The sequence below is a fragment of the Hylobates moloch genome, unplaced genomic scaffold, assembly GCF_009828535.3.
Source record: "Hylobates moloch isolate HMO894 unplaced genomic scaffold, HMol_V3 SCAFFOLD_11, whole genome shotgun sequence".
In the NCBI taxonomy this organism is placed as follows: domain Eukaryota; kingdom Metazoa; phylum Chordata; class Mammalia; order Primates; family Hylobatidae; genus Hylobates; species Hylobates moloch.
Genome location: NW_026652286.1, coordinates 92,164,651 through 92,192,050, shown reverse-complemented (window position 1 = coordinate 92,192,050; position 27,400 = coordinate 92,164,651). Strand labels below are relative to the sequence as shown.

The 27,400-nt window shown below is 54.3% G+C and overlaps 1 protein-coding gene across 4 annotated transcripts; it reads left to right on the top strand.

The window, feature by feature from the left end:
• Nucleotides 1-782: 782 nt before the first annotated feature.
• Nucleotides 783-27,400, top strand: USP2 (ubiquitin specific peptidase 2). 4 transcript variants are annotated; one of them, XM_058446553.1, is made up of 14 exons: nt 783-1,023; nt 8,528-8,719; nt 9,028-9,842; nt 22,353-22,403; nt 22,913-23,036; nt 23,227-23,338; nt 23,435-23,545; nt 23,732-23,796; nt 24,317-24,420; nt 24,508-24,588; nt 24,735-24,813; nt 24,980-25,087; nt 25,263-25,383; nt 25,690-27,400. In XM_058446553.1, the coding sequence occupies exons 3-14, from the start codon at nt 9,069-9,071 to the stop codon at nt 25,775-25,777; spliced, it is 1,818 nt and encodes a 605-aa protein (XP_058302536.1). In that variant the 5' UTR covers nt 783-1,023; nt 8,528-8,719; nt 9,028-9,068; the 3' UTR covers nt 25,778-27,400. The 4 variants fall into 4 exon arrangements, with proteins under 4 accessions (XP_058302536.1, XP_032023596.1, XP_058302537.1 ...); XM_032167705.2 differs by lacking the exon at nt 8,528-8,719; XM_058446554.1 differs by lacking the exons at nt 8,528-8,719; nt 9,028-9,842 and having other exon boundaries at nt 786-1,023.

Sequence of the window (27,400 nt, the reverse complement as noted above, 5' to 3'; positions counted from 1 at the left end):
ATGGATTCAGACATGTTTGTAGGTAGAAATTTAAGTATTCCCCTCTTGATTGCGTCTGATTTCTCTGGGAAATAGAAGAGAACGAAGGACTTGAGGAGAGTAGCGATGGAGAGAGAGATCTATGGTGAAGATGGGAGGAGTTAAGGGCAGCTGCAAGGGTTGATGGAGCAGCTGAAGTTCAAAACCTGGCTTTGCCTTGGTACCCAGCTACCTGGTTGTGCGGTTTTCTTCATCAACATCGGGGGAGTCGGGAGAAGGTTACATAAAAGGAATGGGAGCAGCAAAAATTCAAGTTTTGTCTCGGCTTTTTCTTGAAAAAGCCAAAGAGAATTCCTTCATTGACTCGGTGCCTCCGTTTACCTACTCAGGCACTCATCACTAATCACTGGTCCCATGGAAGTAAAATGAGCGGAGAGTGTCTTTGACAGTAGAGAAAAAGAGAAGAGGCTAAGAAACAGGACCTCCCCTAGCCCGGTGAGAAGGTGAGCGGGGGACGTTTAGCCTTCCCTAAAAACTGAAAGTTGATACGCCCCAGGGCTCAAGTTCCTAGCCTTCTCCCATGACCCCTCTTCTTTCCCAATACCTTCCAGCTGCCCCGTCGTGTGACATTCCAGTCCACCTCTGTTCCTGCTCCACCCCCTCCAAACTCGCGTGCTTTTCCTCCACGTGGTTCTCTGTGTATGTCGGTTGCCTGGGAGACCCCAGCTGGGCCGGGCTCTAATGACGCCACAATAGGAACAAGCCAATAGCCGTGACGCGACTCAGTGACGCAAGACGCGGGGTGTGGCTCTGCCTGCCCAGGCGCAATGAGGCGGCTGCCCGCTGGGTGGCGCCGATTTCCCGGGGAGGTCCCTTATGGGCCCCTGGCAGAGGTGGGGGAGAGGCAGACATGAGCCGAGGTCGGGGAGCCCTCTGCGTCAGCCGGTGCTCACTGCGCCGCGCCAGCGCCAGCGCTAGCCGGGACTCACCCGCAGCTCCATGCTTGTGCCCGGTTCGACTCGTCCATCCTCCAAGAAGAGGCAGGTACGTGCCACCTGTCGGGGATCGGGGAGGGGGGATTCGGGGATCAGTGCCGGTTTGGAGCTCAGAAAGTAAGGTGTCCACGACAGCCTGGGCAGAGTGGGCACTAGAAATATAGGGAGAGAGCCGGCTGTGCAGTGGGCACTAGAAATATAGGGAGAGAGCCGGCTGTGTCTGCCAGTTGTGTGAGGGCTGCCTGCTGTCAGCCCAGGGTGCCAGGAAGAGCCATCTGTGTGCTGATCAGTGTATTCTAAGGAAATGCTGCTTTGGCGGGTCCTCCTCGCTGTGCCCCGTGTATATCGGTGGTATGTGGCCCGAGAGCGACACTGACAAACCCCCTCCCCACGTGTGCGTGCAGCTCACTCGCTGCTCTTAAAGCTCGCCGGGCTGTATCTGGTCAGTTTGCTAAAGGGGGTTAGGAGCGGGGGGTGGGCAACAATTAAGCGGAAGGGGAGATTTTCCACCAATCTCAAACCAGAAAGAGGCAGCTTTGAAATTCTCACCAGTCCCAAACTAGAAGCAGGCACGCGGTGCTCCGAAGAGAGCAACTTCTCAACAGTCAAGGGAAGCCCTAGCCAACCCATTTTAGCCCTTCCCTGAAGCGTGAACATCCTACCTCCTGACCTGACTGCCTTTAGAATGGGACTGAGCTGGAGGTAATAGTAGGGGCTGCTCACCTGCCCTGGAATGGGCATGAGAACATCCCCCAGATGGACCCGTAAAGCAGAGGAAAGGAGAGCTGATTGGGCTAAGGTCGAGGCAGGCCCCCTCCTCTGATGCTGTAGATGCATGTCAGACTGGAGACAGAATGAGGACTGGAATGAGGGCGTCCTCTGAAGTGCATCATCAGGACCTGGGCTGAGTCAGTAGCCTGTGCTAAGACAGGGTGGAGGCACCAGGCTGGGTACTCCCAGTCCTCAGGGAGAGCCATCAAGAAACGTCCTGGGAGCAGACAAGTGCACCAAGGCCAAAGAGGCTAAGAACTCCGTTCCTTCCTCTTGTGACCCTGCTCAGCCCGGCTCTGTGGCCCTGGAATCCTGAGCCCTCCCACAGGTAGAGTGGAACCACCCCAGAGGGGCCAAGCATTCTCCTGGTGGCCTGGGGGAAGCTGCGCTTGCTGTATTTTTCTAGACAAAGGGGGAAGAGCCCAGATGGGCTTGGCCTTTCTCTGCTTGGTGGACTGGACATCTAGGAAGATGGCAAGCCTTGTTTGCCCTTCCCAGTTATGGGACATGGTCAGTTCAGAAAACCATGGGACTGTTCTCTGGCATTAGAAAGGCATACTTCCGGCCGGGAGCAGTGGCTCAAAGTGCAGTAATCCCAGCACTTTGGGAGGCCTAGGCGGGTGGATCACGAGGTCAGGAGATCGAGACCATCCTGGCTAACACGGTGAAACCCTGTCTCTACTAAAATTACAAAAAAATTAGCTGGGCGTGGTGGTGGGCGCCTGTAGTCCCAGCTACTAGGGAGGCTGAGGCAGGAGAATGGCGTGAACCCAGGATGCAGAGCTTGCAGTGAGCCAAGATCGCGCCACTGCACTGCAGCCTGGGCGACAGAGGGAGACTCCGTCTCAAAAATAAAAAAAAAAAAAAAAAAGGAAGGAACACTTTCCCAGGAGTAACCTTCCTTTTCTCCCTAGGAAGGTTCACCTGGTAAGGCGCTATTACTAATAATACCACTAATTATAATAATAAGTGGAAGTATTCAATATAATCATCATTGTTTATTGAACTCTTACTATGGGCCATGAAATTTACAAATATTATTTTATTTAATCCTCACAACTGAGATAGACCATTATTATTATTATTATTATTCCTGTTTTGCAGATTAAATAGCTAAGGTTCAGAGAACTTGTGACTTATCCACTATTCCAGAGCAATAAGGCTAAAAACCTTATATAAGCCTCCAAGCCCAGGCCTAGAAGTCCATTAGAAAAGAATATTGGACTGAAACCTGAGTACTAGTCCCCTTTCTGCTTCTATCTAGATATGCCCTTAAGCAAGCTGCTTTCTTTCTCTAGGTCTACTCTATCTCAAAATTAAGAGTGGGGCTAACGGTATGGCTTCTTCCTGTTCTCTAATTCTGCGACTGACTGCTCCGGAAAATCTACTTTCTCTGTATTTTTGTCTCAAGTTCCACCTCCACCCCTCTGTGCTCTTTTCAGTCCTCTTTCCTCTTGAATCTCCTGATTGTTCCCCTTCAAACTGCCCCCCCTTCCAAGAGTCCTCACAGACCTCCTTGGCTGGCACTGGCCCCAAAGGGCAGCCCCTCAAGGTGGGCACGCCACTGCCCCTTTAATTCTCCCGGGGCTTGGAATGCAAGTGAGTTGCACTCGCCATCTCTGCGAGTCTGCGAGGTCAGATAAGATACTATATATATCGGAGTCAGTAACCTGAGCTCCGGATTACCCAGCCCAGAGTCAGGCTCCAGCTTCTGGGCTTTCCACTGCATTCCCTGCCCTGCTGGGGAAGGAGAAGCCCCCAGCTCCCATCCAGTGCCCCTGGACACAGGTCAGTAGCTGCCCCTTTGGTATCTGAGCTTCTCTGGGACTCCACCTAGAGGAAAGACATCAGTGAATCTGGGAGAGCATGTGAGAGGCTACCCCACTGGGCCTGGTGGGTGTCAGGGGCAAGACCAAAGGCTCCTCTGGAGGCTGAGAACAGAGGAAAGATGAGGCCCTAGAGGAGAAGCAAGGAGACCGGGGATCTCCCCTGGGGAGGGGGCACCCGGAGAGTACCTGGGCAGAGGTGCTTGGAAAAGAGAATTTAAGGATCCCAATACTGCCTGGAGGCCCATTTCTTTGCCTTGTCTTGGAAGTGTAGAGATCCCCACCCACTCACAACCCCAAATCAAGGAGCACCCTATAGAAACTGCCCTGGGCCCATCCACTTCTTCTCCAGCAGTCAGGATTCTTGCCTTAATCTCCAGTCTCTTTATCTTACCTCCTTCCCTCCCCCAGCTCTTGGGTAACTACTGGGAGCACAAGAAAGAGAAATGGACCCAGATTCCCTTGGATGACCCCCTGCCAGGGCAGGCAAGAGGATTAGGCTGGTGGATCAGCGGGTGCTAGCCCCGATAGACAGAGCCTAGTGACAGGCTGGAGGGGAAACGGCCAGCCCAGGCCCTGGGGCCTGAGAGGAGTAGGCAGAGTTCAAGGACTGTTTGAGCATAAATATGCCCTCGCCCCCCCATCCCCTACTCTATCCATGTCCTCTACACCTGCCAGGATTCCCTCATCCCATCCTCCAGGACCAGACACTTGTGCCCAGATAGTACAGCAGGTGACCCAAGCAGCTGGGAGGCAGGGCCAGAGTGCAGATGGAAGGAGACAGGGCCCCCTCTCACCCGCCTTGTCCTTCAAGGTCAGCACATTCTGATGCTGTTAGCAAGTGGCTTTAGGAAGCTCTGAGGTCACCACTGTGGAGGCTCCCAACCACCTGTCAGGACTGGCTGGGACTCCCCACTCACCTTTTCTGGGCACCTGAGTAGGAGGGAAGAGACTTAACCCTGTTTAGGCATGCTTCTGAAACTCAGCTAGAGGTTCTCTATCCAGGCCCCAGTAGCAAAGCAGGCTTTCACTCCAAAAAGCCAAGCAGATCTGGGCAGAGAGACGCCATGAAGGTTACTGGGATGTGGGGCATCACCCATCCCCTGCCCCCAGGGCCAGGAGCGCCTGGAATTCCTGGGGAGCAAGTCCCTCCCCTGGCTGGGCAGGTTAGGGAGCCCTTCACGTGAGCAACAGGAAATGACAGTGGCTGAAGCAAAGGGGTTGGCTGCCCCAGGGGGACAGGGTTCATTTTAACCCCTGACTCACCCAGCATGGGTACCTTGAAGAGTGGGCCAAGCTGCAGCCAGGGTAGGAGGCTAGGGACTTGCTCATAACCAGGCCAGGGACCCAAGGCCCCGAGCTGGGGTAGATGCTGGTGCCAGGGGACATGCAGGGGCTTGGCACAGTGGGTGAAATGGAGGCTTCCTGGACCGTCTTGCGGCCGATCAGTATTGTTCTGGGGCTCGAGTTGCGCCTGGCTTCGCTTTCATTCACCTGCAATGGAAAATCCAGAGGGCTGCTCCTGCCGGAGTCTGTACACCCCATGCTGTTCCTGGATGGTGGACACCTGGATCCTGTGGTGGCCCTTCCCTCAAACCCCACCCACAGGTCCCAGTCCTGACCCGTCACATGGAGAGCCAGGGAAGAGTGAAGCAGGGGTCTGGGCTTCAGGCCAGCTATAGCAGACAGAGCACGAGTCCAGCCCATCTCTGCCACTGCTCCCAGTGTGACTTTGGGAAATCCACATCACTCCCAGCATTGCCAATTTCCTCATCTGCAAATGGACATGATAACAGCACCTACCGCTTAAAGGAGTTGGGAGGATTCAGTGAGTTAATACACTGTGTCCCAAGCCTTAGTGCAGCTTTAAGCTTTAATAACTTCAGAAATACAAATGCTAAAAACTTCATTTGAAAGTTTCCATATTTAAATTTCTTGTATATTTATTTTTTAATTGTGAATGTTTAATTTTAATTTAAATAATTTAATCTGTCCAAAGAGGTGTGTAACTTGGAGACATTTATGTCTGAAAGAATCCCAGCTTAAACCCGCACTAAGACTTTTTGGGGTGCTCTGTGTATGAAGCACACCTAGAAGAATGCGTCACATGGCAAGGGCCAATGAGAGCTGATGTGAGGCTGCAGAGAAGATGGACTCAGAAGCTGCATGTGAAGTACTCAACATGGCTGGGCCTGGTTCAGAGGTGATCAGCACCAGCCGGCTGGGGTGACAGCTGCTTGGCTCAGATGTCCTGACAGGAAGCCCAGTGCCTCTGTGCAGAGGAACACTGCTGCACCTCCCAGGAGAGGGAAACTGAGCAAAGCGACAGGAATCTCTGACAGAGAAGGAAGGGTCAGGACACCTCAGTGAAGATGGCCAGGAGGAGGAGCTGGGCAGGGGACTGCCCCCATTGTCCAACGTGGCGGACACCTGGGGAGGTGCTGCCTGGAGCTGCGTGCCTGTACTTGCCAGCTCTGGGTAAACAGTGAAAGGAGCTGGGCAGCAGGGGCCCCAGTACTGGGCAGGGAGGGGTATGGGGGATCCCAGCCAATCGGCTTGCCTCCCACTGCCCCATGAAAGGGCCATTCAGTTCAGGCTGTTCCTGTGGCAACAGGGAGACTCGCAGCCATGTGAGTGCTCGTCCTGTCCCTGTCTTGCGCAGCGAGACTCCGGCCAGGGCCCCAGCCCGCTCTCCTGCCCATAGTGCATTCTGTGGCCTCCAGGGACAGCTGTGCAGGTAATGCCAAGGGGCACCAACCCAGACTGTGTTTTCACCTGGAAGGTGCTAGGACCTTTGAGAGTGAAACTGGGGGTTGTGGGAGGGGAGAGACATGTGGGAGGGGAGAGACATGTGGAAGGCCCTGGCCCCAGTAGGAACCCTCTCCCCAGACATGGGAACTGTAGCTAGATGTCAGAGCTGAGAGGCAGCTTCCATGGAGTATTAGTGATGGCATGACTCCCAGGGCTGCTGGGAGGAGGTGGAGGGGTCTGGAAATCACCTGCCAGATGGGAGGGAGAGTGGGGATTTGCGAGCCCTCCTGGGAATCTGTGGGCCAGAGGTGTGGCCCCGCCTCCGGCTCCAAAGCCTTTCAGAGCTGTCTGTCCCTGTCCTCTAGACCTTGTTTGGCCCCAGCACTTCTGCGTCATCAGCAGGGCCAAGGGATGTCACAGGCTTGGGGTGCTGCCCGCAGAATACCAATTCCCTGAGAGCCTTACTGTGGGGGAGGGGGGAGGGAGAGCTGTGGGGAGGAGCCATGAGCTCATACCCTTGTTGGGGGGGTTGTATCTGATTGGCTGCCTGGTGTCCCAGAGCCCAGCTCCTGAGACCTGGAGTCTCTTTGACTTTGCATTATTGATGGAGTTCTCCAAAGCAAAATAGAGCAGGACTGGGCCCCCACCCCCACCCTGTGCCTCTGTCTGTCTCTCCCCCTATGGTTTCCCTCTAACGCTGTGTGACATCATCCCCCAGTTACCTTTTCCTAGAAAGGGGTGAAAGTTGTGCTGGGCACAGTGGGCAAAGGAGTATACATGAAGGGCCAGGGGCCCCCTGGGTGCCAGGTGGCAAAAGGGTAGACAGTAAGATGGACCAGGCCTTTCTGATGTCAGCCTGGACTGAAAACTGCTGGAGTTCTGAGGCAGGGTCAAGGAATGCTTTTCCGGGCCTATATGGAAGCCACCTGCTCATCTCTCACCCCTGTACCTACCCCAAAGCCTCGTGTGGACTGGGATTCTAGAGCTTTCTGCCAAGTCCTCGCATTTGGGGTTTGGCACCAGCTCCTCTCTGCCCTAATGGGCTGGGTTGCCGAGCCAGTGTCTGCTGAGTGGCCAGATGTCTGCCCACTGCTGCTTCTCTCGCTGGGGGCTGCAGGGGGGGCCTGGCATCCCAAGCTGAGGCCAGAGGCTGGCCAGGCTGGGAGACAGCCAGCCCTGATATTATCATAGACCTTCAGAGGGTGGAGCCATGCTGCCTCGCAGTAGCTGGGGGAGGAGATGGTAACCACTGTCATTGTGGAGCCCTTCACATGTTGTTCTCGTTTATTCCTCACAACAGCCCTGTGAGGTAGGAATTATGAGGATGATGGTTTTACTCATTTACAGATGAGGAAGTTGGGGCTCAGAGAGGTTACATGACTAGTGCAAAATCACCCAGCTAGTCCATCACAGTGCAAGTCCCATGACTGAGAGTCCTGGATGGCTCTGCTTCCGTCCCCCTAGAAAGCCCACCAAGAGCCCCTGATGCCCTCGGGGAAAGGCGTCTGACCCTACTTGCTCCTCTGCCACTCCAGCTCCATTGGATACAGGCTGCACATTTACAGTGATGGAAGGCCTCTGGGGGTCCCCAACTGACCCTAAATCTGACGCGGGGGTGGTAACTCAAGGTTAAATGGAAAGAACACTGGCCAGGATTTTAAAGACCTGGATTCCAGTCCTGGCTCTGCTGGTGTGTGGCCGGGGGCAAATAAGCATCACTTTTCCCATCTGTATAACAGATAGATTAAAATTCATGATGCTCTGGGGCTCTCAAAGCTCCACATTCAGCAGTGTCTGTGTTCCTTCACTAGACCCTCCCCAGCTGCAGGACTGGAGCAGGGAAGGACTGGGAATGCCACCTACAGTGCAAGATTTGGGACTGTAGGGGGCCCCCTTTGCACAAGCATCGCCAGGAACAATTTGAGATCCGTGTTGGTAGAGGAACCCTTGTGTTGGTAGAGGAACTCTTGGGAGGCCACAGGACCCTAACTCCACTTACAACAGAAGCTTAGCTCAGTGAAGTGAGTGTGCCTCACTGTGGGACCATGCAGCAGGTACTAGTGTCTGGGGAAAGGGTCTGGAGACCACGTTCTGGCCCCTCGTTGTTGCATGCTCACTCATGGCCTCCCCTGCCCACCCACATCCCATTACTTCCTCCCCTGAGCCTCCTTGGCCTCACAGGGGATCTGACCAAATGATCTTCAGGTCATTCCAGCACAGACAGTCTAGGATTCCAAAAAGACGCCTGCTCATCACATAAGTCAGAAGGGACAGAAGTGGTCTTAACTCCTGAAATATCCAGCATTCTCAACCCAGGGGTTGGTGGCATCCCCCCAGCTCAAGAGTTTCTGCAGATGCTGAGGCAATGGGATTTGAGCTGGAAGACTGCACGGCTTGGTGAGCTGTGGAGGTCGGGTAGCCCCTGCTTGCGTGTTTGAGTCTTTGAATGGCCAGGATACACTGACTCTCTGTGTGGCATATAAAAGCCACCTCATCCCTCGCACTCTCACTGAGGTGTGAACACACAGGTGCAAGCAAGCCCCTGTGCACACCTGCGTGCATGTGTGTTTCTCAGCAGCCAGCCTGCCTCTTGTGGAAATGGACTGGGAGCTCTGAGGTTCTGGCCCAGCTGGAGATGGGGAGCGGGTCTGTGGGAGCCCGACACCTGGCAGGGCCCTCTGACAACTACTCTCCTTGTCTTTCAGCCCATGAGGCTCCCAGTCCCCACTAAGTGCCGCCCTGAAGGATGTCCCAGCTCTCCTCCACCCTGAAGCGCTACACAGAATCGGCCCGCTACACAGATGCCCACTATGCCAAGTCAGGCTATGGCGCCTACACCCCCTCCTCCTATGGGGCCAACCTGGCCGCCTCCTTACTGGAGAAGGAGAAACTTGGTTTCAAGCCGGTCCCCACCAGCAGCTTCTTCACCCGTCCCCGTACCTATGGCCCCTCCTCCCTCCTGGACTATGACCGGGGCCGCCCCCTGCTGAGACCCGACATCACTGGGGGTGGTAAGCGGGCAGAGAGCCAGACCCGGGTTACTGAGCGGCCTTCAGGCAGTGGCCTCAGCGGGGGCAGCGGATTCCCTTATGGAGTGACCAACAACTGCCTCAGCTACCTGCCCATGAATGCCTATGACCAGGGGGTGACCCTAACCCAGAAGTCGGACAGCCAATCAGACCTGGCCCGGGATTTCTCCAGCCTCCGGACCTCAGATAGCTACCGGATAGACCCCGAGAACCTGGGCCGCAGCCCCATGCTGGCTCGGACACGCAAGGAGCTCTGCACCCTGCAGGGGCTCTACCAGGCAGCCAGCCGCCCTGAGTACCTGGTCGACTACCTGGAGAACTATGGTCGCAAGGGCAGTACATCTCAGGTGCCCTCCCAGGCCCCTCCCTCACGAGTCCCTGAAATCCTCAGCCCAACCTACCGACCCATTGGTCGCTACATGCTGTGGGAGAAGGGAAAGGGTCAGGCCCCTGGGCCCAGCCGCTCCAGCTCCCCGGGAAGAGATGGCATGGTGAGTTTACCCTTGGGGACCGGGGATGGGCTGGGGAGGCAGCCACTGATGGAGAACAGCCAGGCTGAGGGCTCGACTCCCAACCTGACTGATGATTGACAGCAGCCGGTGGCTGCTCCTGGTGGAGACAAACAAGAGAAGTCATCCTGGCACGTCTGGTGCCCCTGGGGCTCCGTGCCAAGGGGAGGGGCCTTCCCACTCTGCCTAGAAAGCCCACTCAGGGCCTGTGCACTCGAGGATAGTCCAGTAGTGTTCTCAGGAATGCTCTGCTGCGCCCAATGAACCACTCTTCTCACCTTCTCCTTTTCTATGTGACATGCCAGTGTCTCCTTCAGGCCTTGCCCCAACCTGGGCTGGATGCGGGGGGCCCCAGACCACCAGTGCACCCTGTGGCAGGAGGGCCTCCTTGCTGTGGTTGCGTCTTCCCTCTTGTGCAGGCTTTATTCCCTAGCCCCAACGCCTGGCCTTACATTTGGACATAAGACATCAGGGGAAGAAGACTCTCCTCTGAGTGACACTGGCATACTCAGGACCAGGGTATCAGACAGCAATGCTTATCATCTGGCTTTGGACAAAGTAGGGGAGAAATTTTTATCTAGGGCTTGAGACAATCCAATACCTCTATTCCAGCCCTGCCTCGGCTGGAATGAGGGAAGAGGCTCTGCTGGAGACTGACCAAGGGCTGGCATGGCCTTGCTCACAACTAATCCCTGCACACGCCTCTCTTGGGGCACTGACGACATCTGCCTTTTCTGTAGTTATTAATGTGCCCATTAGGTGGCAAGCTCTCAGAGGAGGAAAAAGAAATCCTATCTCTAGATCCCCTGCCACATGCCTCCCACAATGGGGGCTGACCTGCTGATTGCATGGATGAATGGATGGATGGATGGGTGGGTGGTGGGTGGGTGGATAGGTGGGTGGGTGGATACATGGGTAGGTGGAAGGTGGACAGATGGACAGGCAAGCATATGGGCAGAAGGGCTGGGTGCTGTGTCTCCTCCATTACCTTATGTATCCCTCCCTACTCCTAGGACAAGTACATTTTGAAAACAACAGTGTGCCACAGCAAGAAATGCTGCTTGGAGGGCTGATCCAGACAAATGCAGCAGGGGTTCAGGAATAGGGGCAGGACCTTGAAGCTTGCATAACTAAAGGTCTTGAGAGAGCAACTTTGGTAATATGACTTAGGGAGTCTTGGCTTTGTTGTGCCATCTGTGAAGTGGCACAGGAGATAGAAATGCTGGTGCCTCCCAGAACATTCAGAACTTGACAAGGCAGGGCTGGATCCACTGTAGAAAGGGGTGGAGAAGAGACATGTGTCACGACAGAGCTGGCCTGGCGGGGAAGTATCAGCTCTCAGGGGGCCGCGTGCTGGGCTTGGAGTAGAGCAGGATTCACTTGGACTCAGCTGGTGCTGTTCAACCCCGGGGCAATTAGAATATGGCACTCCTTGGAGTGGCTTGGGTCCTAGAAGCCTCTGCGGGGTTCCCTCCCCTTGTTCAGAAGAGAAGGGTTGTTTCACGGTCAGCAGTGCTCCTTAAAGTGGGGTCTGCAAACTGCCTCTGTCAGAGTCACTGCAGGGCTTAACGATTCATCCAAACCCACTGAAGCAAACTCTCCCAGGATGGGGCCTGGGAAGCTGCTCTTTCCACAAGCTCTTTGGGTGATCTCTAGGCATGCTGAGATGGAAAACCTCACCGCAGACTAAACTACAGACCCACCCTCAGCCCCAACCATGAGAGCGGTATTCCCCTTTACTGGGGGTCAGATTCCACTGGGAATCTGCCTCCTCCCCACACAGGCATGGCCCAACCCTCCTGGGAGTCTGCCGCCCTCCACCTCTCCAGAAGGGACAACCCTGGCTCCTCCCCCGGCTCCAGGGCCAAGGTGAAGGGAATTTTGAGAGAGGACCTCAAAGAAGTGGCAGATTGCCCTGGGAGAAACTCAGCCACCCTCATCCAGAAGCAACTCATAAGGCACTTTTAGCTGGGAATGCCCTGCAGTTGAGCTAGTGTTTCATGCTGAGCTCATGCCCCAGAAGATACTGCCAACCAGCAGAGGCCTCTCCAGGGTCAATAGTACAAAACCTTTATTTAACCTCACCCTGATCTCTCCACCCCTCTTATCCTCATTTCCTGGAGCAGAGTGGGTATTGCTGAGGTGAGAACAACCCTGCTAGTGGGGCCTGGACCACTTCTTTCTAAAACTGAGTCCAATTTCTTTCTAGATCTCCATCTGGGGATCTTGCCTTCTGAGGCACTCATTTGTGGTGCTCAGCTTACTAGCAGTGTGACCTCAGATAGGTCCCTTAGCTTCTGAACCTGTTTCCTCCTCTGTAAAATGAGTGATCATAGTTCCCACTTCATAGATTACTTGAGGAATGAAAAGATAATGTATGTGAAAGTGACTGGCATGTTGCTTAGTAAATGTTAGTCCTCCTTGTACCCTTCCGGTGCTTTGGGAGGCAAGAGATGTGTGCGAGCAACAGTCCCTGCCCTCAGTGCCTTCACAATTCACTTAGGGAAATAAGTTTGTTTTGTTTTGTTTTTTTGGAGATGGAGTCTCGCTCTGTCTCACTCAGGCTGGAATGCAGTGGCGCGATCTCGGTTCACTGCAACCTCCACCTCCCGGGTTCAAGTGATTCTCCTGTGTCAGCCTCCCAAGTAGCTAGGACTACAGGCATGCACCACCACACCAGGCTAATTTTGTATTTTTAGTAGAGATGGAGTTTCACCATGTTGGCCAGGCTGGTCTCTAACTGACCTCAGGTGATCCACCCACCTCCGCCTCCGCCTCCCAAAGCGCTGAGATTACCACGCCTGGCCGAGAAATAAGTTCTTAAATAGGTACAACGGGAGGCAGCCCTGGGTGTTTTTGAGTGTCACAGGTGGAGGGAAAGGGAGAGGTCATCTGAGGCTGGGACGGGCTGCTCGTGACCAGTGGAAGGAACAGTTGGCCTCTCTAACCTTGGACACCTATCAGCTGGGCTTTATTTCCTAGACTATAAAAGGGAACAATCACGCCTGCCCTGCCCACCTCACAAGCATGCCATGAGGCTCAAAGCAAATAATGAAGGTGGAGGAATGTGAAATCAATAAAATGTTGTAAAAGAGGTCATTTAAACTTAAGGGGGGAAAAGAGATCATAGAAAGGGGGCATTTGGCAGCTGACTAGAGTAGGAACCCCCCCCACCAACCCCGTGGGAGAAACAGAGGTAAAAAAAAGTACATCCTGTGTCCCAGGAGGTTCTCAGGGTAGCTGACTGGAGCTACAGCTGGCATTCATTAAGGGAGGTCAACAGCAGGCTGTGACCAGGAAGAACAGTTCTAGCCAGACTTCTTTCCCTCATTAACAGTAACAGGCAACACGAACTTTGAATATCACAGACTCAGCTGAGCATGAGTACAGAGCTGGCGGGGGATGGCAGGGGGCACCACATAAATTCAGAATTATCCCCTCCCCATGCTTGTGTAAGCACCAACAAAATGCCAGGCCAGGGGGGCGCCGCTCAGCACTTGTATAACAAAGGCCTCCCCTGAGACTCCACCTTCCGCTTAAAATGCAGACAGAGAGGAGGAACAGTGATGGTGGAAAAAAAGCGTTCACTACCCCCAGTGGGGACTCCAAGCCAGCTCAGGTGGCTCAGCCCTACAGAGAGCCAGGAGCCCCAGTCCCAACCCTGTCATCTCCCCACTCCGCCCCACCTCTCCTGTTCCCGGGGTCTATGGAAGAACAAGCTGTTCCCACTGAGCCCTGCCAGGGCTGCGCTTTAACCCCTACAATCCTTCCTAATCCCCCTCTGCTCCACCCCTCCAGCTGCTCCTCCCTAGCCCTGGCATTCTGCCTGCTGGCCTCTGCCCAGCCCTTGCCCCGCCCTGCCCAGGCCACCCTCTCCTCTCCCCAAGAAGGGCCAGGGGTTGGCCCAGGGCCTTCCAGAGCACAGTCAGCAAGCTGGGCACCTGCAACTCGGACGTAGAGCCAGGGCCGAGGCTCAGAGTCTGGCCCAGCCTATTCTCACCCACCCAGTCTCTTCCACACCCTTGCCCTCTGCTCTAGGACCTGTTTCTAGGAGCAAAAGGTCTGGGAAACTGAATACCTGGGTCCTATTTGCCACTGGGGCTGCTGACTCATCTTCCGAAGCCTTGGGTTCCAGCTGTTCAGTGACAGGGAGATTATATAAGCTGAGGTCATGTGATTTTTCCCTCGGGTGGGACTTTGGACTTGAATGCTGCCCTGCAGTGAGCGGAGGTTACTCCAAAGAGAACAAATTGCGGATAGCAGGGGCTGTCCTGGAGCTCCTAGGTGAGAAGTACAACTCGCCTCTCGTCCCTTGTGTTCTCGCTCCATTCACGCAGCCACACTGGCCTGCATCCCTGCTGCCTTGTTTGTCCAGCTTGGCAGCCTGAGATCCTGGGGTCTGTCCTCACCTACTCCCACCCTGGGATCACTCAGCCACCCTGAGGAGATTGAACTTCCTGAGGTCATGAATCTGTGTTGGCAGCATGAGAAGGTCACTAAAGGACCTTAAGCCAGAGAGGCCCCTTGGCCAGGAGCTGTACTAGCTGCTGCGAAGGAAAGGGCAGTGGCTTTGCGGTTTGTGACTAGAATCAGCAAGACACTGATGTCTCCATCCCTTGCAGACCGGCTGTGGGCTGTATCCTGGCTGTTAGCCTTGGTGCTGCCTTATCCAGGCTCAATTTCTCAATCGGTGCCCAGCACCATCCTCCCGCCTCCTCCTCCACCCCCACTCCAGGATGTCTTCATGAGTTAATGTGCTGGGGTGGGGCTCAGCAATGCAGAAGTTAATCCAAGCCTGGCAAAATGTTCCTTGCCCCTGGGGGAGCCGCTCCACTGACCACCAGCTGCAGAAATGAACATCATGTTCAGAGCCCAAAGCTGCACACGTGGCCCCTTGTACTCTCTCACCTCAATACATACATAAAACTAGCACCCCAGACAGAGACTTATGCAAAAGAAGGAGGTGTGTGGGCCTCTGGAATCCAGCTGGTTCAGGCCAGACTGCCTGGGCTCAAAGGAACGCAGAGCTTTTGGCCTCTTGGGGTCCACGTCATGCAGGGAAGCAGACCTTCCCACAGAGAGTGGGGAGGATGGGCTGACCCTCTCTCCCCAAGGTGCACTGTGGGGCAAAAGCCCAACCCCTAACAAGGACTCAGAGCCCCTACCTTTTCATCCATCAATCAATCAGGCCACCGGTCTATCCATTTGCGGTGGCAATCGCAGGCACGTGCTGGGAGCCAGGCTTTAAGACATGTGCCTTAGCCCCAGCAGTGTCACCAAACCCTGGCCTAAGCTGCCCACGCAGATCTGAGAGAAGCAGGATACTCTCAGTCCCTGCCCTCATAGAGCTAGCCCTGACTTTCATTTATATCACTCCATCTCATGCCAGGAAGGATTTAAGGTGAAAAAAATTACTTATCCTATAGGGAAAGCAGGCCAAGCCCAGGTTCTGAGGAACGGCAGTCAGGATGCAGAAATGAGCCCAGCTCAGATTAGCTTAGTGTATTTGAAGCACAGAGTCACTGAGCCAGAGCCAGATTCAGATGCCAGAAGCCTCTATCCTTTGTATCCATCCCACTCCAAGAACGGCAGTGAAGAGAAAGGGTCTCACAGAGACCTGGCTGGCCGAGAGATGAGCCAAGGTCCTTTGTGGCCGTGTCCTGCAGCAGTCAGACCTGCTTGACTAGACTGGACCCTGTGTGAATTCTTTCCCCCCACCCCAGACTTCTCAAAGTGCTCCCACGCTAAAGCTTTCTGCATCTGGCCCTCCCTGCTCCTAGCAACCCCTCTAACCTCCTAAATCCCAGGGAAGAGGGAGAGCAAGCTGGCAGAACACCCAGATGTCCTGGGTGGGAGTGCTTACATCACTGTGTCTAAGTCATAGGGAAACAGGCCAAATGCTATAGTGGGTGAGCACCTCTTGGGCAGGTCCCCCCAAGCCCAGCAGCACATGTGTTCAACATGCAAAACCAGACCCACACCCCACCCTCTGAGGCTTAGTGGGACTCCCAGGATTCCTAGCAGAGCCTGGTCTGGCCCTCTTTAGAGACAAGATCAACACCATTTATTAAGAACCCACTAAGAGAACCCACAACCCTGCCCTTGAGGAGGTTTCAGTGTGCTGGCAAAACCATGACAAGCCACACACAATCTAAGACCATTTATAGGACGCTTTGAAACACTTATAAAACAAAGATAAACATATTAAGATAAATTAACACCATGCAAACTGAATGCACGTAGACTGAGGATATGCAGTAAGGGAGAGTTTAGAGATGGGTGGAGTTAATTAGGGAAGGCTTTTGGAACATGCAAATTTTAGGCAGAATTTACAAGTAGGTAATTGGCAGAGAGCAGGAAGTACATCCCAGAATTTCCGTTAAAAGCGTGGGTTTTGCTGTAAGACAAAGCCCCACATTGTCATTTATTAATTCTGCAGTTCTGGAAAGTCATTTGACCCCTCTAGGCTTAAGGTCCTTCACCTATAAAATAGAGGTAATAGGCCGGGCGTGGTGGCTCACACCTGTAATCCCAGCACTTTGGGAGGCTGAGGTGGACGGATCACTTGAGGTCAGGAGTTCATGACCAGCTTGGCCAACATGGTGAAACCCCGTCTCTACTAAAAATACAAAAATTAGCCGGGCATGGTGGTGCGCACCTGTAATCCCAGCTACTCGGGAAGCTGAGGCAGGAGAATTGTTTGAACCCGGGAGGCGGAGGTTGCAGTGAGTCGAGATGGTGCCACTGCACTCCAGCCTGGGCGACAGAGCAAGACCCCGTCTCAAAAAAAAAAAACAAAACAAATAAAATAAAGGTAATAGTTACTACAGCATGATGTTATAGAAATTAACTGGGATAACACATATAAAACCCTTAACCCAGCGCCTGGGATCTAATAAGTACTTAATGAGTGGCAGTTTTGGTTTTTCGGCAGAGGATAAGCACAGGCTGGTTGACAGCAGTGGTCAGAGAAGACTGAGGGTGGTGGGCCTGTGGACAAACAGCCTTAGAGAAAGGCTACCTGAGGCTTCGGGGCTGGATGCAAGGGCAGGTGCTCTAGTTGTTTCAGGACAGAAGAGTGATGAGATCAGATGCAAACATTGCTTCAGATGGTGTAGGGCTGGCTTGAAAGCGTTTGGCTGGAAAGGAGGCTTGGAGAAAGGCTGCTGCAGTTTGTCTGGGGTCCAGGTTCAGTTAGAGTCTGGGTGAGAACAGTGACTGTAGAGATCACCACTCCTCACATGCCCACTCTCACTGATCACAAGCAGACTGCCTGTGGTTCCTGTCCCCTGCCCCCTCCTCCCATCACACTGCTGGCACACAGGGGAGGGGACAACTGTCCCCATCTCTCTCTCATTGGCATGAAATTGCTGCTTTGTCGGTGACCTAGGGTACCGCCATACGTGTGTCCTGGACACAGTCCCCATGTAGCTGCGGTCATGTGTGCGTGTACATGTGGGGATGAGCACACCAGAAGGAACAGAAGGAGCCCACAGATGAGTAACAGCATACACTGCTGCTTCTTGGAGTATTTTTAAATGCTAAAAATACTGGCTAAAAATAGCCAGCAAGCTCCAAACAAGATACTTTCTCTAGGCAGATTCGTGAGCTTCCCTGTTAGGTGGAGGGGTGGAGCATCAGAAACGAAACCTAAAGACCCCTTATCTTCCAGCATGGCTGCTTAAGGCCAGAGTAGAACACTCGCCCCATGCCAGCTGAGCGCCTGTTTCCCCACTATTGTATTGCTTTCTCCCCAGCTCCCCAAAACAAGTCAAATTTGATAATGGGAGAGCTGGAGCTGGGTAATTGGTTAGAAGAGACCAGAAAAGGTTCTTTTCAGGAGCCAAATGAGAAGGTGACCTATGGGACCTTATAAAATATGAGCACTGCCTCTCTTGAAAGAGGTCAAACAGGACTGTTTTGAGGAGGGCAGCTCAGCCCCTAGGCCGTGAAGGTCTATCTTCTTAACCTGGGCCCATTGACCTCCACACACTGCATGAATTTGGGGCTTCACGAGGGCCTGAGTACCGCCGGAACTCTAGACAAAAGTTTGTGCATATACGTATTTCGCCCTGAAGAGAGAAGAGCTTTCATCACGTTCTCAAAATGGTTTGCAGCCCCCTCAAGAGTTAGGAAGTGTAATGGTGCCTTGGGGGAAGCTCACCCGGTTGACACTGGGTCTTGGGGAGACGTCCTCTGCGGGCCCCAAAGATCACTTATCCTGAGCTGAGCCTCAACCCCGAGGCCGGCCAGGGCCTCCAGGCTCCGGTCCTGCCTCCCCCGCGGGTCTGCCTGGCCGGGGGTCAGCGGGCTGGGGGCGCCGAGGAGCGCGGGGAAGGCCGGACGGGGGAGGACCGACCTTGCCGCCTCGTTCGGGTCCGCGTGCCGGCGCCGGGGGCGGGGCGGAGGCGAGGTGGGGCGGGGCTGATGGGCTGGCCCCGCCCCAGCGCTGACGTCGCGGGGCCCGAGGCGCCGGCGGGGCCGCCAGTCGGCCGGAGCGCGAGAGCCGGGACCCGGGCGGTTGGCGGCGCACGCCGGGGAGGTTGAGGCGGAGGAGCGCGCGTTCGGGCCCCGCGGTAACGGTTACCTCCGGGCGCCGCGGACACTGTCCTGTGGCGGTCTCGCCGGCCTCGGCGTCCGGACTGTGGCACCGCGCGGGGACTCCCCCCGCGCCCCCGCTGCCAACGTTAAGCGAGGGCCAAAGCCCGCCGCCTGCCCCCCAGCATGCGCACCTCGTACACCGTGACCCTGCCCGAGGAACCCCCCGCCGCCCCCTTTCCCACCCTCGCCAAGGAGCTGCGGCCGCGCTCCCCTCTCTCCCCGTCCCTGCTGCTCTCCACCTTCGTGGGGCTCCTGCTCAACAAAGCCAAGGTACGCGGGCCCTTTTCCGGGACCCCCGCGCCAAGGGCCTGGGGTCCCGCCTTCTCCCTGGCCTCTGCCCGCCACGCGCCCCTAGGTGAGGGGACGGATTCTTCCCAGCCCCCACTCCTCCTTTCCCAGGGTCTCCTGGCAAGGAATGCCCCCTCCCCAGGTGATCGCACGCTTACTCGTGGTCCCCTCCCCGGGTGGAGGTCCGAGGAAGTCCCCCTTGCCCCCTCCCTCTCGGTGGCCCCGGCCACCAGGTGGTGGCTCTTGGCCTCTCAATTCCTGGCACCTATCAGGACAGGTGCAGGAAAGCATAACCTTGACTGGGTCTCGATCGGTGTGCGAGGGCAGCACGCTGGACCCTGCCAGGGTACTCCTCCGAGGCCAAACCCCGGCGAGGAAGGCTGGGCAGAAAGGGGCCGCCTCCCCTTCACTGTCCACCAAGGGCTCTTTCCCAAGGGTTGGTGACGGGGGTCCTTTGACCCTGTGAAGGGCAGAGGAGGTGCAGACAGGTGACAGGGCAACTTCCCCTTCTTTCCGTCCTCTCCATTTATGCAGCGGGCAGCGGGTCCCTCCGCGGAAGCAGCCCCCAGGGGAATGCCGGGGCCGAGGCTGGGCGCTGCCCGCCTGGGGAAGGGAGAAGGGGCCCGAGCTTGACAGGTCTTATGTAACAGGCACCAGCTCCCGTGCTGGCAGTGCGTGCCCTGCCCCGTGCCAGGGCCACACCAGGCTTCCTAGCTGCAGCCAGGACTTGGGGCGACCCTCACCACACAGGTGAGGTAGGTGGGAAAGCCCTTGACTGGGGTCTCAAGTGTGAAGACACAAACCTAGGCCTCTCCTACCGAAGGGTGCCCAGATGCTACCTCTGCATTAACCCAGGCAGGGCTCTCCTGAACCCCCGCTCCTCTCCTCTAGAAGGTGAAAGCTGTCTATTTGCTGATGGTGGAGATGCCATCTGCTCCCTGCAACAGTGCTTGCTACTGAGTCAAAACTAGGTTTGCTGATGGCTGAGTGGAAGGAAGACTGGGTCCAAACTTTCTCAACTCTTTGCACATGTGTCCCAGCATAACACCTGGGGCCATTTCCTCCTCTGGCTTTCGCCGAAAGAGGTTGGCTGTGCAGGGTCTCCCACCTTCTGCAGTTCTAGCCCCTTTCTCCCTGTCGACCCTAAGGTAGGATTGTTTGTCCTATAAGAAAGGTCACTCTGGGGACATTTTGTTCCCCTCTGAAATGAAAAGTGCTGACTTTCCCTGGAGCTCCTGATTTCCTATTCTTGGCAGAAGAATATCTGGCTGGGCATAGAGCAGCCCTGCTCCCCCTCCTCTGTTGCCCCCACTCCTGTTATCCACCCGCCTTCTACACAGAGCACCTAGAAATTGGCATGTGGTTTTGAGCTGAGGAAATTTTAGACAAAGGCATCAACCCCCACCCTAAAACATAACAACCAAGGGTCCTAATGATGCCTTAAAGGAGCTTCTCCCATCTCCCCACCCCCCAGGCCAATAGAGGGGTTAGATCCTCAAGAATAGTAATCGTGGGTGACGAAGTGTCCTTCGTGCCCCTCACTGCTGGGTCAGAATTAAGTGTCAACATCTTAAAACACCACAGGAGTGCTTCTGTAGACAGATGACTCCGTTTTCCCATTTCCCCACCCCCATTAGGGCTGAGTGACTGTTGTCTCAGCTGAGGGCCTGCTTTGGTGAACATTGACACGGTCACCAGTGGTAGAATGGTTTCCCCTACAGCCTGTTTAGACAGATGTCATCTGAGGCACAGGGGCTAAGAACTAATAAAGCACTGCCAAAAATAGATGTAAGGGTGGGCATTCTGTTGTGGGCAAGCTTTAACATTTAGTTCCGAGTGGGCAACATGGAGACTTTTGCAGCGTTTCACCAATTCTAGAAAATGCTGAGAAGGTCTTTGTCCCAGGGAATTATCTCTGTTGCGGCCCTCTTGCTGACTGTCAGTAAGTCAGATTCAGATGTTGTATGGGGCCATATACTGCCAGCCCTAGCCAAGTTCTCTAAGGATGCTTATATCCCACCTGCTGCCAATTGGCCTTTCTCTCTAGCTGCAGGTTTAAATTGGGTCTCTTTTCTGGGTATATTTTTCTTCCCTACCTGTTAGTGCTAGCCCTGACAGCTGGCCAGGAAGGGATCCTCTTACTTGTGGGATCGGTAAGGCAGTTCTTGAGAAAAGCCCTCCTTCAGCCTGCTCCTCCCCCACCTACCCCCCTCCCCCCACAGCTGACAACCTCATGGGCTTTGAGCTGCTGACAGCCTCATAGGCTGTCAGCACACGGCATGAGTAATTTTAGCTGAGTTATTTCAGGCTCCTGTTCTGATCAGGGCTGAGCTGGCCCCACGCATGCCCCAGTGTTGCTCCAGAGTTGCCTGCTCCCAGTCCCCTCCCTGAGAGAGGGGGTGGCAGACTCATCTGCAAACTGTTTCTTTAACCCTTTGAGCCTGAAGGTTTTCTGACTCCTTGGAGATATGCCCAGGATTAGCCAAGAGACCTTGACAAATAAGCTCAGAGTCCTCGATCCAGCACCTGTTCTCTCTCCAACCCCTCACCCGCCTCCGCTATAGGGCCAACAGCAAGAGTGGCAATTTCAGCCAGGCCCTTGCCTCTGCAGGCCCAATCTGCCATCTCCAGGATTCCCAGCCAGTGGCCAGTCAGGATGTTGAAACCTGAGCCAGGCAGGGAGGATTCTCCCAGCCTTTAATCAGCCCTTCGGAGCTGAGCTCAGCTGGAAGGAATTCCACCTGTCTCTGGCAATTCAGAATGGCAGGCTTACTTGAGTTTTTCCCAGCTGAAGATCGAAACTCAAGGTGTTCTGTTGTTTAACTTTTCAAAACCTCCTCAAAGTGTCTATTATGAGAGCTACTTTATATATTGGACTTCTAGGAGTACAAATATAGGTCATTTGAGATAGCACCTGGATTTGGGACTCGAAATTTCTTATAGTAAGGAGTCAATATGTACCAAATATATGAATTCCTAGTCTCCACTGTAGCAGAGAATGGAGAATAACATAAATATGGGGGGCAGGGAGATACATAGTCAATACACACTCAGTAAAGTAAAGCCCTGAAGAATATTTTTGTTGGTTGTTGAAAATAACAGGCATTTAGGCAGGGCGCAGTGGCTCACGCCTGTAATCCCAGCACTTTGGGAAGCCGAGGCAGGTGGATCACCTGAGGTCAGGAGTTCAAGACCAGCCTGGCCAACATGACGAAACCCTGTCTCTACTAACAATACAAAAAATTAGCTTGGCATCGTGGCACACACCTGTAGTCCCAGCTACTCGGAAGGCTGAGGCAGGAAAATCACTTTGAACCCACGAGGTGGAGGTTGCAGTGAGCTAAGATCGTACCACTGCACTCCAGCCTGGGTGACAGCGTGAGATTCTGTCTCAAAAAAAAAAAAAAAAAAAGAAAAAAGAAAAGAAAATAACAGGCATTCCTCAATCCTCTTTCCTACAAAGTACATAGATGGGTAAAGTTGAAGAAAGAATGTGTGGCCTGCTGCCTGTGGCTCCAGCTGGTTAGAAAATTGCACGAGAGAGCCCAGCACAGGCCTAGCATCTTTGCTTCCACCTTATTGCCATATGTTCTTTCCTTACAGAATTCTAAGAGTGCCCAGGGTCTGGCTGGTCTTCGAAATCTTGGGAACACGGTGAGTTCTTCCTGGCCTGCTTCTTCCCCAGGCCCACCCCCTACTATCCTGACTGGAGCCATATAACCAGAATCCCCTCCTGGTTGTGGCTGACTCCCTACCCGTTCAGCCAGTTGGCACTTGCCCTTCCTGGCTGTGTTTCACAGAATTGCTGGGCTGTGCTTTACCCACCCCCAGCAGGAAGCACTGCTAAAAGGGAGTTGCCCTTTTACCCATCAGCCTGCTCCTCTCCTGGATCATTCCCCTAAAGGATGCCCATCACTTCCCACACACTTCTGTCCCTTTTGTGCACCTCTATAGTAAATAGCCAATTATATCACCTATGCCTGGAGTGGGGGTTTGCCTCACTTCACCCCTTTCACTTATGAAAAGAGGAACTTGAGGCTATGAAAGGATAGCCTCCTGTGAAAGGATTCTAGGTAGATGAACCAGAGAGCCTCTGGTAGTAAGTAACACAGGTGAAGATGGGACTCTCGTCTCCCCACTGATTACCTGGTCATCTCTTGCAGTGCTTCATGAACTCAATTCTGCAGTGCCTGAGCAACACTAGGGAGTTGAGAGATTACTGCCTCCAGAGGCTCTACATGCGGGACCTGCACCATGGCAGCAATGCACACACAGCCCTCATGGAAGGTGAGGGGCCCTCTGTCATGTGCTCCTGCCTACCCCCGGATGCTCCTCCACTCCACTGGGGCTGTTCTAGGTGTTTTGTCTTAGACACTCCTATCCTGTCTTTCTCTGCTTGCTTTTTGTTGGGATTCTAGTTTCAGAGTTTCTTACAGAAAATATCTCAGCTGTCCTGTACACTCTCTCCTTCCAATAGAGTTTGCAAAACTAATTCAGACCATATGGACTTCATCTCCCAATGATGTGGTGAGCCCATCTGAGTTCAAGACCCAGATCCAGAGATACGCACCGCGCTTTGTTGGCTATAAGTAAGGGCCTTGCAGACATGTCCTCTCAGGTGGGTGGCAGTAGGAGCAGGTTCTTAGGACAAGAGGTGTTGCTCACCCTCCTTCCTTTGGGTTCAGTCAGCAGGATGCTCAGGAGTTTCTTCGCTTTCTTTTGGATGGGCTCCATAACGAGGTGAACCGAGTGACACTGAGACCTAAGTCCAACCCTGAGAACCTCGATCATCTTCCGTAAGTAAGAGGAGAATGCTGTGGGGAAGCAAAACTTTTGTGAACCCGAGATTTTTACCCACCACTTTGGGGTTAATGATTTGGGAATAATCTGATTTACTTTTGAAGATGAAGGATCTAGATTGACAGACCCTTAAACTTAAGTTTCCAGCTTTGACCCAATTGTTGTCTCTCTCTGGTTCCCAGTGATGACGAGAAAGGCCGACAGATGTGGAGAAAATATCTAGAACGGGAAGACAGTAGGATCGGGGGTAAGCACATGAAAGGGAAGATGCCTGTTTTCACTGTTGCCTGCTCTTGCCTGAGTGGAGCATGAAAAGCCCTAAGAATCACTCTCCCGGGGAAGCCTGTTTCTGCCCGGTGTCCAACAAAGCAAAGCAGAAACAGCAAGAAAGAAGATGCTGTGCAGGCTGGGCATGGTGGCTCATGCCTGTAAACCCAACACTTTGGGAGGCCAAGGCAGGTAGATCACCTGAGGTCAGGAGTTCAAGACCAGCCTTGGCCAACATGGCAAAACCCCATCTCTACTAAAAATACAAAAATTAGCCAGGCGTGGTGGTGGGCACCTGTAATCTCAGCTACTTGGGAGGCCAAGGCAGGAGAATCGCTGAATCCAGGAGGCAGAGATTGTTGTGAGCTGAGATTGCACCACTGCACTCCAGCCTGGGGGACAGAGCAAAGCTCCATCTCAAAAAAAAATAAAAGATGCTGTGCAGAAGACCATGCTCTACTTCCTGTATTTCAGCATCTCATGGCCTTCTCTTCCCCCAGATCTCTTTGTTGGGCAGCTAAAGAGCTCCCTGACGTGTACAGATTGTGGTTACTGTTCTACAGTCTTCGACCCCTTCTGGGACCTCTCACTGCCCATTGCTAAGGTATGCACCCCAGTTGCCCACCTTGTTGAACTCCCTCTCCTGTCCTTTCATGTTGACCTCTGACCTTTGCTTTTTTCCCCTTCCCAGCGAGGTTATCCTGAGGTGACATTAATGGACTGCATGAGGCTCTTCACCAAAGAGGATGTGCTTGATGGAGATGAAAAGCCAGTAAGTCACCCTTCGGTAATAGGAAGAACAAATTTCCATGGGACCTATTGGGAAGCGGCTGATACCAGCAGATCCAGCTGAGGAGTGACTGGATTGGGGCCCACTGACTTCCCCCACAAGTTCTTTCTGTTTGTCTTGTCTCTCAGACATGCTGTCGCTGCCGAGGCAGAAAACGGTGTATAAAGAAGTTCTCCATCCAGAGGTTCCCAAAGATCTTGGTGCTCCGTATCCTTAAGATCCATCAGGGCTGGGACATGACTTTCAAGGGTAACTGATGACAAGGGGCCCATAGGTGAGGGGAACAGTCGGAAGAAACGGACCGTGTAGGCTTTTCTTTTGTTGTCTGCCCTTCTGCATTGGTTTGACTATCCTTGACTCACGTCAATGCCAGATCTGAAGCGGTTCTCAGAATCCAGGATCCGAACCAGCAAGCTCACAACATTTGTGAACTTCCCCCTAAGAGACCTGGACTTAAGAGAATTTGCCTCAGAAAACACCAGTGAGTATCTTTGAGTAGGCAGGGCAGAATGAAGACGCAGGTGTGCAAGGCCGGAGGGAGGGCAGGAGGAAGGGGAGCTGCCAGCACCAGCTGCTGAGAGACCCAGAAGGAGAGGCTGGAGGGAGGAAGTCGGGGCAGGGGGGCCTCAGGGGCTTGACAGCTGCCTCCTCCTCAGACCATGCTGTTTACAACCTGTACGCTGTGTCCAATCACTCCGGAACCACCATGGGTGGCCACTATACAGCCTACTGTCGCAGTCCAGGGACAGGAGAGTGGCACACTTTCAACGACTCCAGGTGAGAGCCAGGGCAGGGCCGCAGCCCCTGGCTGTAGCTACCCTCTCCCCAACCCCCCCCCCCCCCCCCCCCCCCCCCCACCCCCCCCTCTCCCCCCCCCCCCCCTCCCCCTCCCCCCCCCCCCCCCCGGCTCCCCTCCCACCCCGGCTTACACCGAGAATGGATGGGAAAGTTTAGGGCCACGAAGCCGCTGCCCGTGGGGAGGCTCCCTGAAAGGCCGGCTGGCTTCGGGGGCACGGAAAGAGGCCGGCGCGGGGTCTCCGGGTCCTGCCCCCTCTCCGGGCTGACTCCCCGCTCTCTCCGCAGCGTCACTCCCATGTCCTCCAGCCAAGTGCGCACCAGCGACGCCTACCTGCTCTTCTACGAACTGGCCAGCCCGCCCTCCCGAATGTAGCGCCAGGAGCCACGTTCCTTCTCCCTTCCCCGTGGTGGCCTGGCTCCCTAAGTTTTTTAAAAAGACAACAACAACAACACCACACAAACCTGACAAGAGAAAAACAAACCTGAAGCTGCTGAGCAGGAGTGGATGCAGCCTGGTCAGGGTCTGGAGCAAGGAGCCGGGCGTTCCTGAGCTGTGGCCCGGCAGGGAAGATCGCCTGGACGTGGAGCCAGCGTCGCCCCGTGCCCTCGGCGTCTCCGTTTGCATTTGTAAACTTGTGGTCTTCCTATGTGTCAGAAACAACCGCGTCTGTGGGCAGAAGACCCTCGCTGCGCCGCTTCCCGCCGCAGCGCCCGCGCCTCCGAGGGGACAGCGCCCTCTGGAGCTCGCTGGGAGCATCGCCGCCTGGACGCCGGCGCCGCGGAGGAGCCGGCGCCCATCTCCACTCGCACCGCTCGCCCGTCCAGAGCCATGAGCCAAGAGCCCTCTTCACGCTGCTAACTCCGGGGGACAGACGAAGGGACATCTTTGGAAAACGCTGGTTTTGGTTTTTAAAAAGCCCAACTTTTTTTTTTTAATTTCCATAACGAAAGTGTTCAGACTGGAGTGCTCTCCTTCAGGCCTCTTCATAGCTGGGACATTGCACTGGTCCTTTTATTGTTTTTCCAAGTACAACTTTTCTAATGGTAGCCCCCCGTGGTGCTAGGTGGGCGTTGGCCAGGCCCCAAGCACAGCCACAGTAGACCTGGGATCTAAAACAAGTTTCTTTTTGGGGGTTTGCGTTTCTTCTTTTTTTTTTTTTTTTAATGTTTTGAATGGAATTTAGTTGCCTCCAAGAATTGTGCCTTATAGCATTTGGGGACCAGGGGGTAACTGCCCCTCCTGAAATATCCCTCAGCCTCTTCCCTTTTCCCCAGTGCTGTGTTCAAACCCGCCCGGGAAAGGGATCCTGCCCTTAGCCCTGGCTCGTTGTGCATTGCAGTGAGGCGAAGAACAAAGCAGGTAGATTCCTTCCGACAGGGCATCAAGTTCTTCCCGCCCACGTCCTCTAACCCACCCCTGGTCTGCTTCCCAGCTGTTTGAAGGATAGCACAAACCCCTCGTCCCTAGAGCTTCTCTCCCTTTTATTTATTCTCTTAACATCCCTTTCCCCCTGGCCTTCCCTGCCCCCGCCCCCTTCTCAGAGCCTCCTAGACAATAGGCCCTTTGGACCGAGTTTCTCAGGGATGCCCAGGCAACCCCTCAGCTCTTCTTGGCGTTGGTCTCCAGTCCTGCCCTGGGAGTGGAGCCTGGGTATTTGGGGACATCTTGCCTCAGTTGTATGGTTCTTTCCTGTGGGCTCAATTTTGCCCTATATAGTTGGATAAAACTGTGTGCTATCCTAGAGAGTAAAGCTGTTCACCCACACAGCTGGGCCTGGCTTGTGCCCCGCGGAGCCTGGCACGTTCCAGGCTCCTAGGAGGAGGCATCAGAGAAAGACACCCTGAGTTTTACTGGCCTGACACCCTTCTCCAGAGAAGACCTGTGAACCTGAGCCCAAGGGCAAGTGTACACTTGTTTACTGTGTAAGCAAGAGTAGAAGAATGTCTAATGTACAGTGGAACCTTGTACAGAATAAATAATAGCTTTGAGAAATCA

Bases quoted from the DNA above. Each gene is read 5' to 3' on its own strand.
- USP2 (XM_032167705.2), top strand. From the start codon at position 9,069: ATGTCCCAGCTCTCCTCCACCCTGAAGCGCTACACAGAATCGGCCCGC. The intron at 23,339-23,434 runs GTAAGGGCCTTG...CTTTGGGTTCAG, and splicing joins CCGCGCTTTGTTGGCTATAA to TCAGCAGGATGCTCAGGAGT. The intron at 23,546-23,731 runs GTAAGTAAGAGG...TCTGGTTCCCAG, and splicing joins GAGAACCTCGATCATCTTCC to TGATGACGAGAAAGGCCGAC.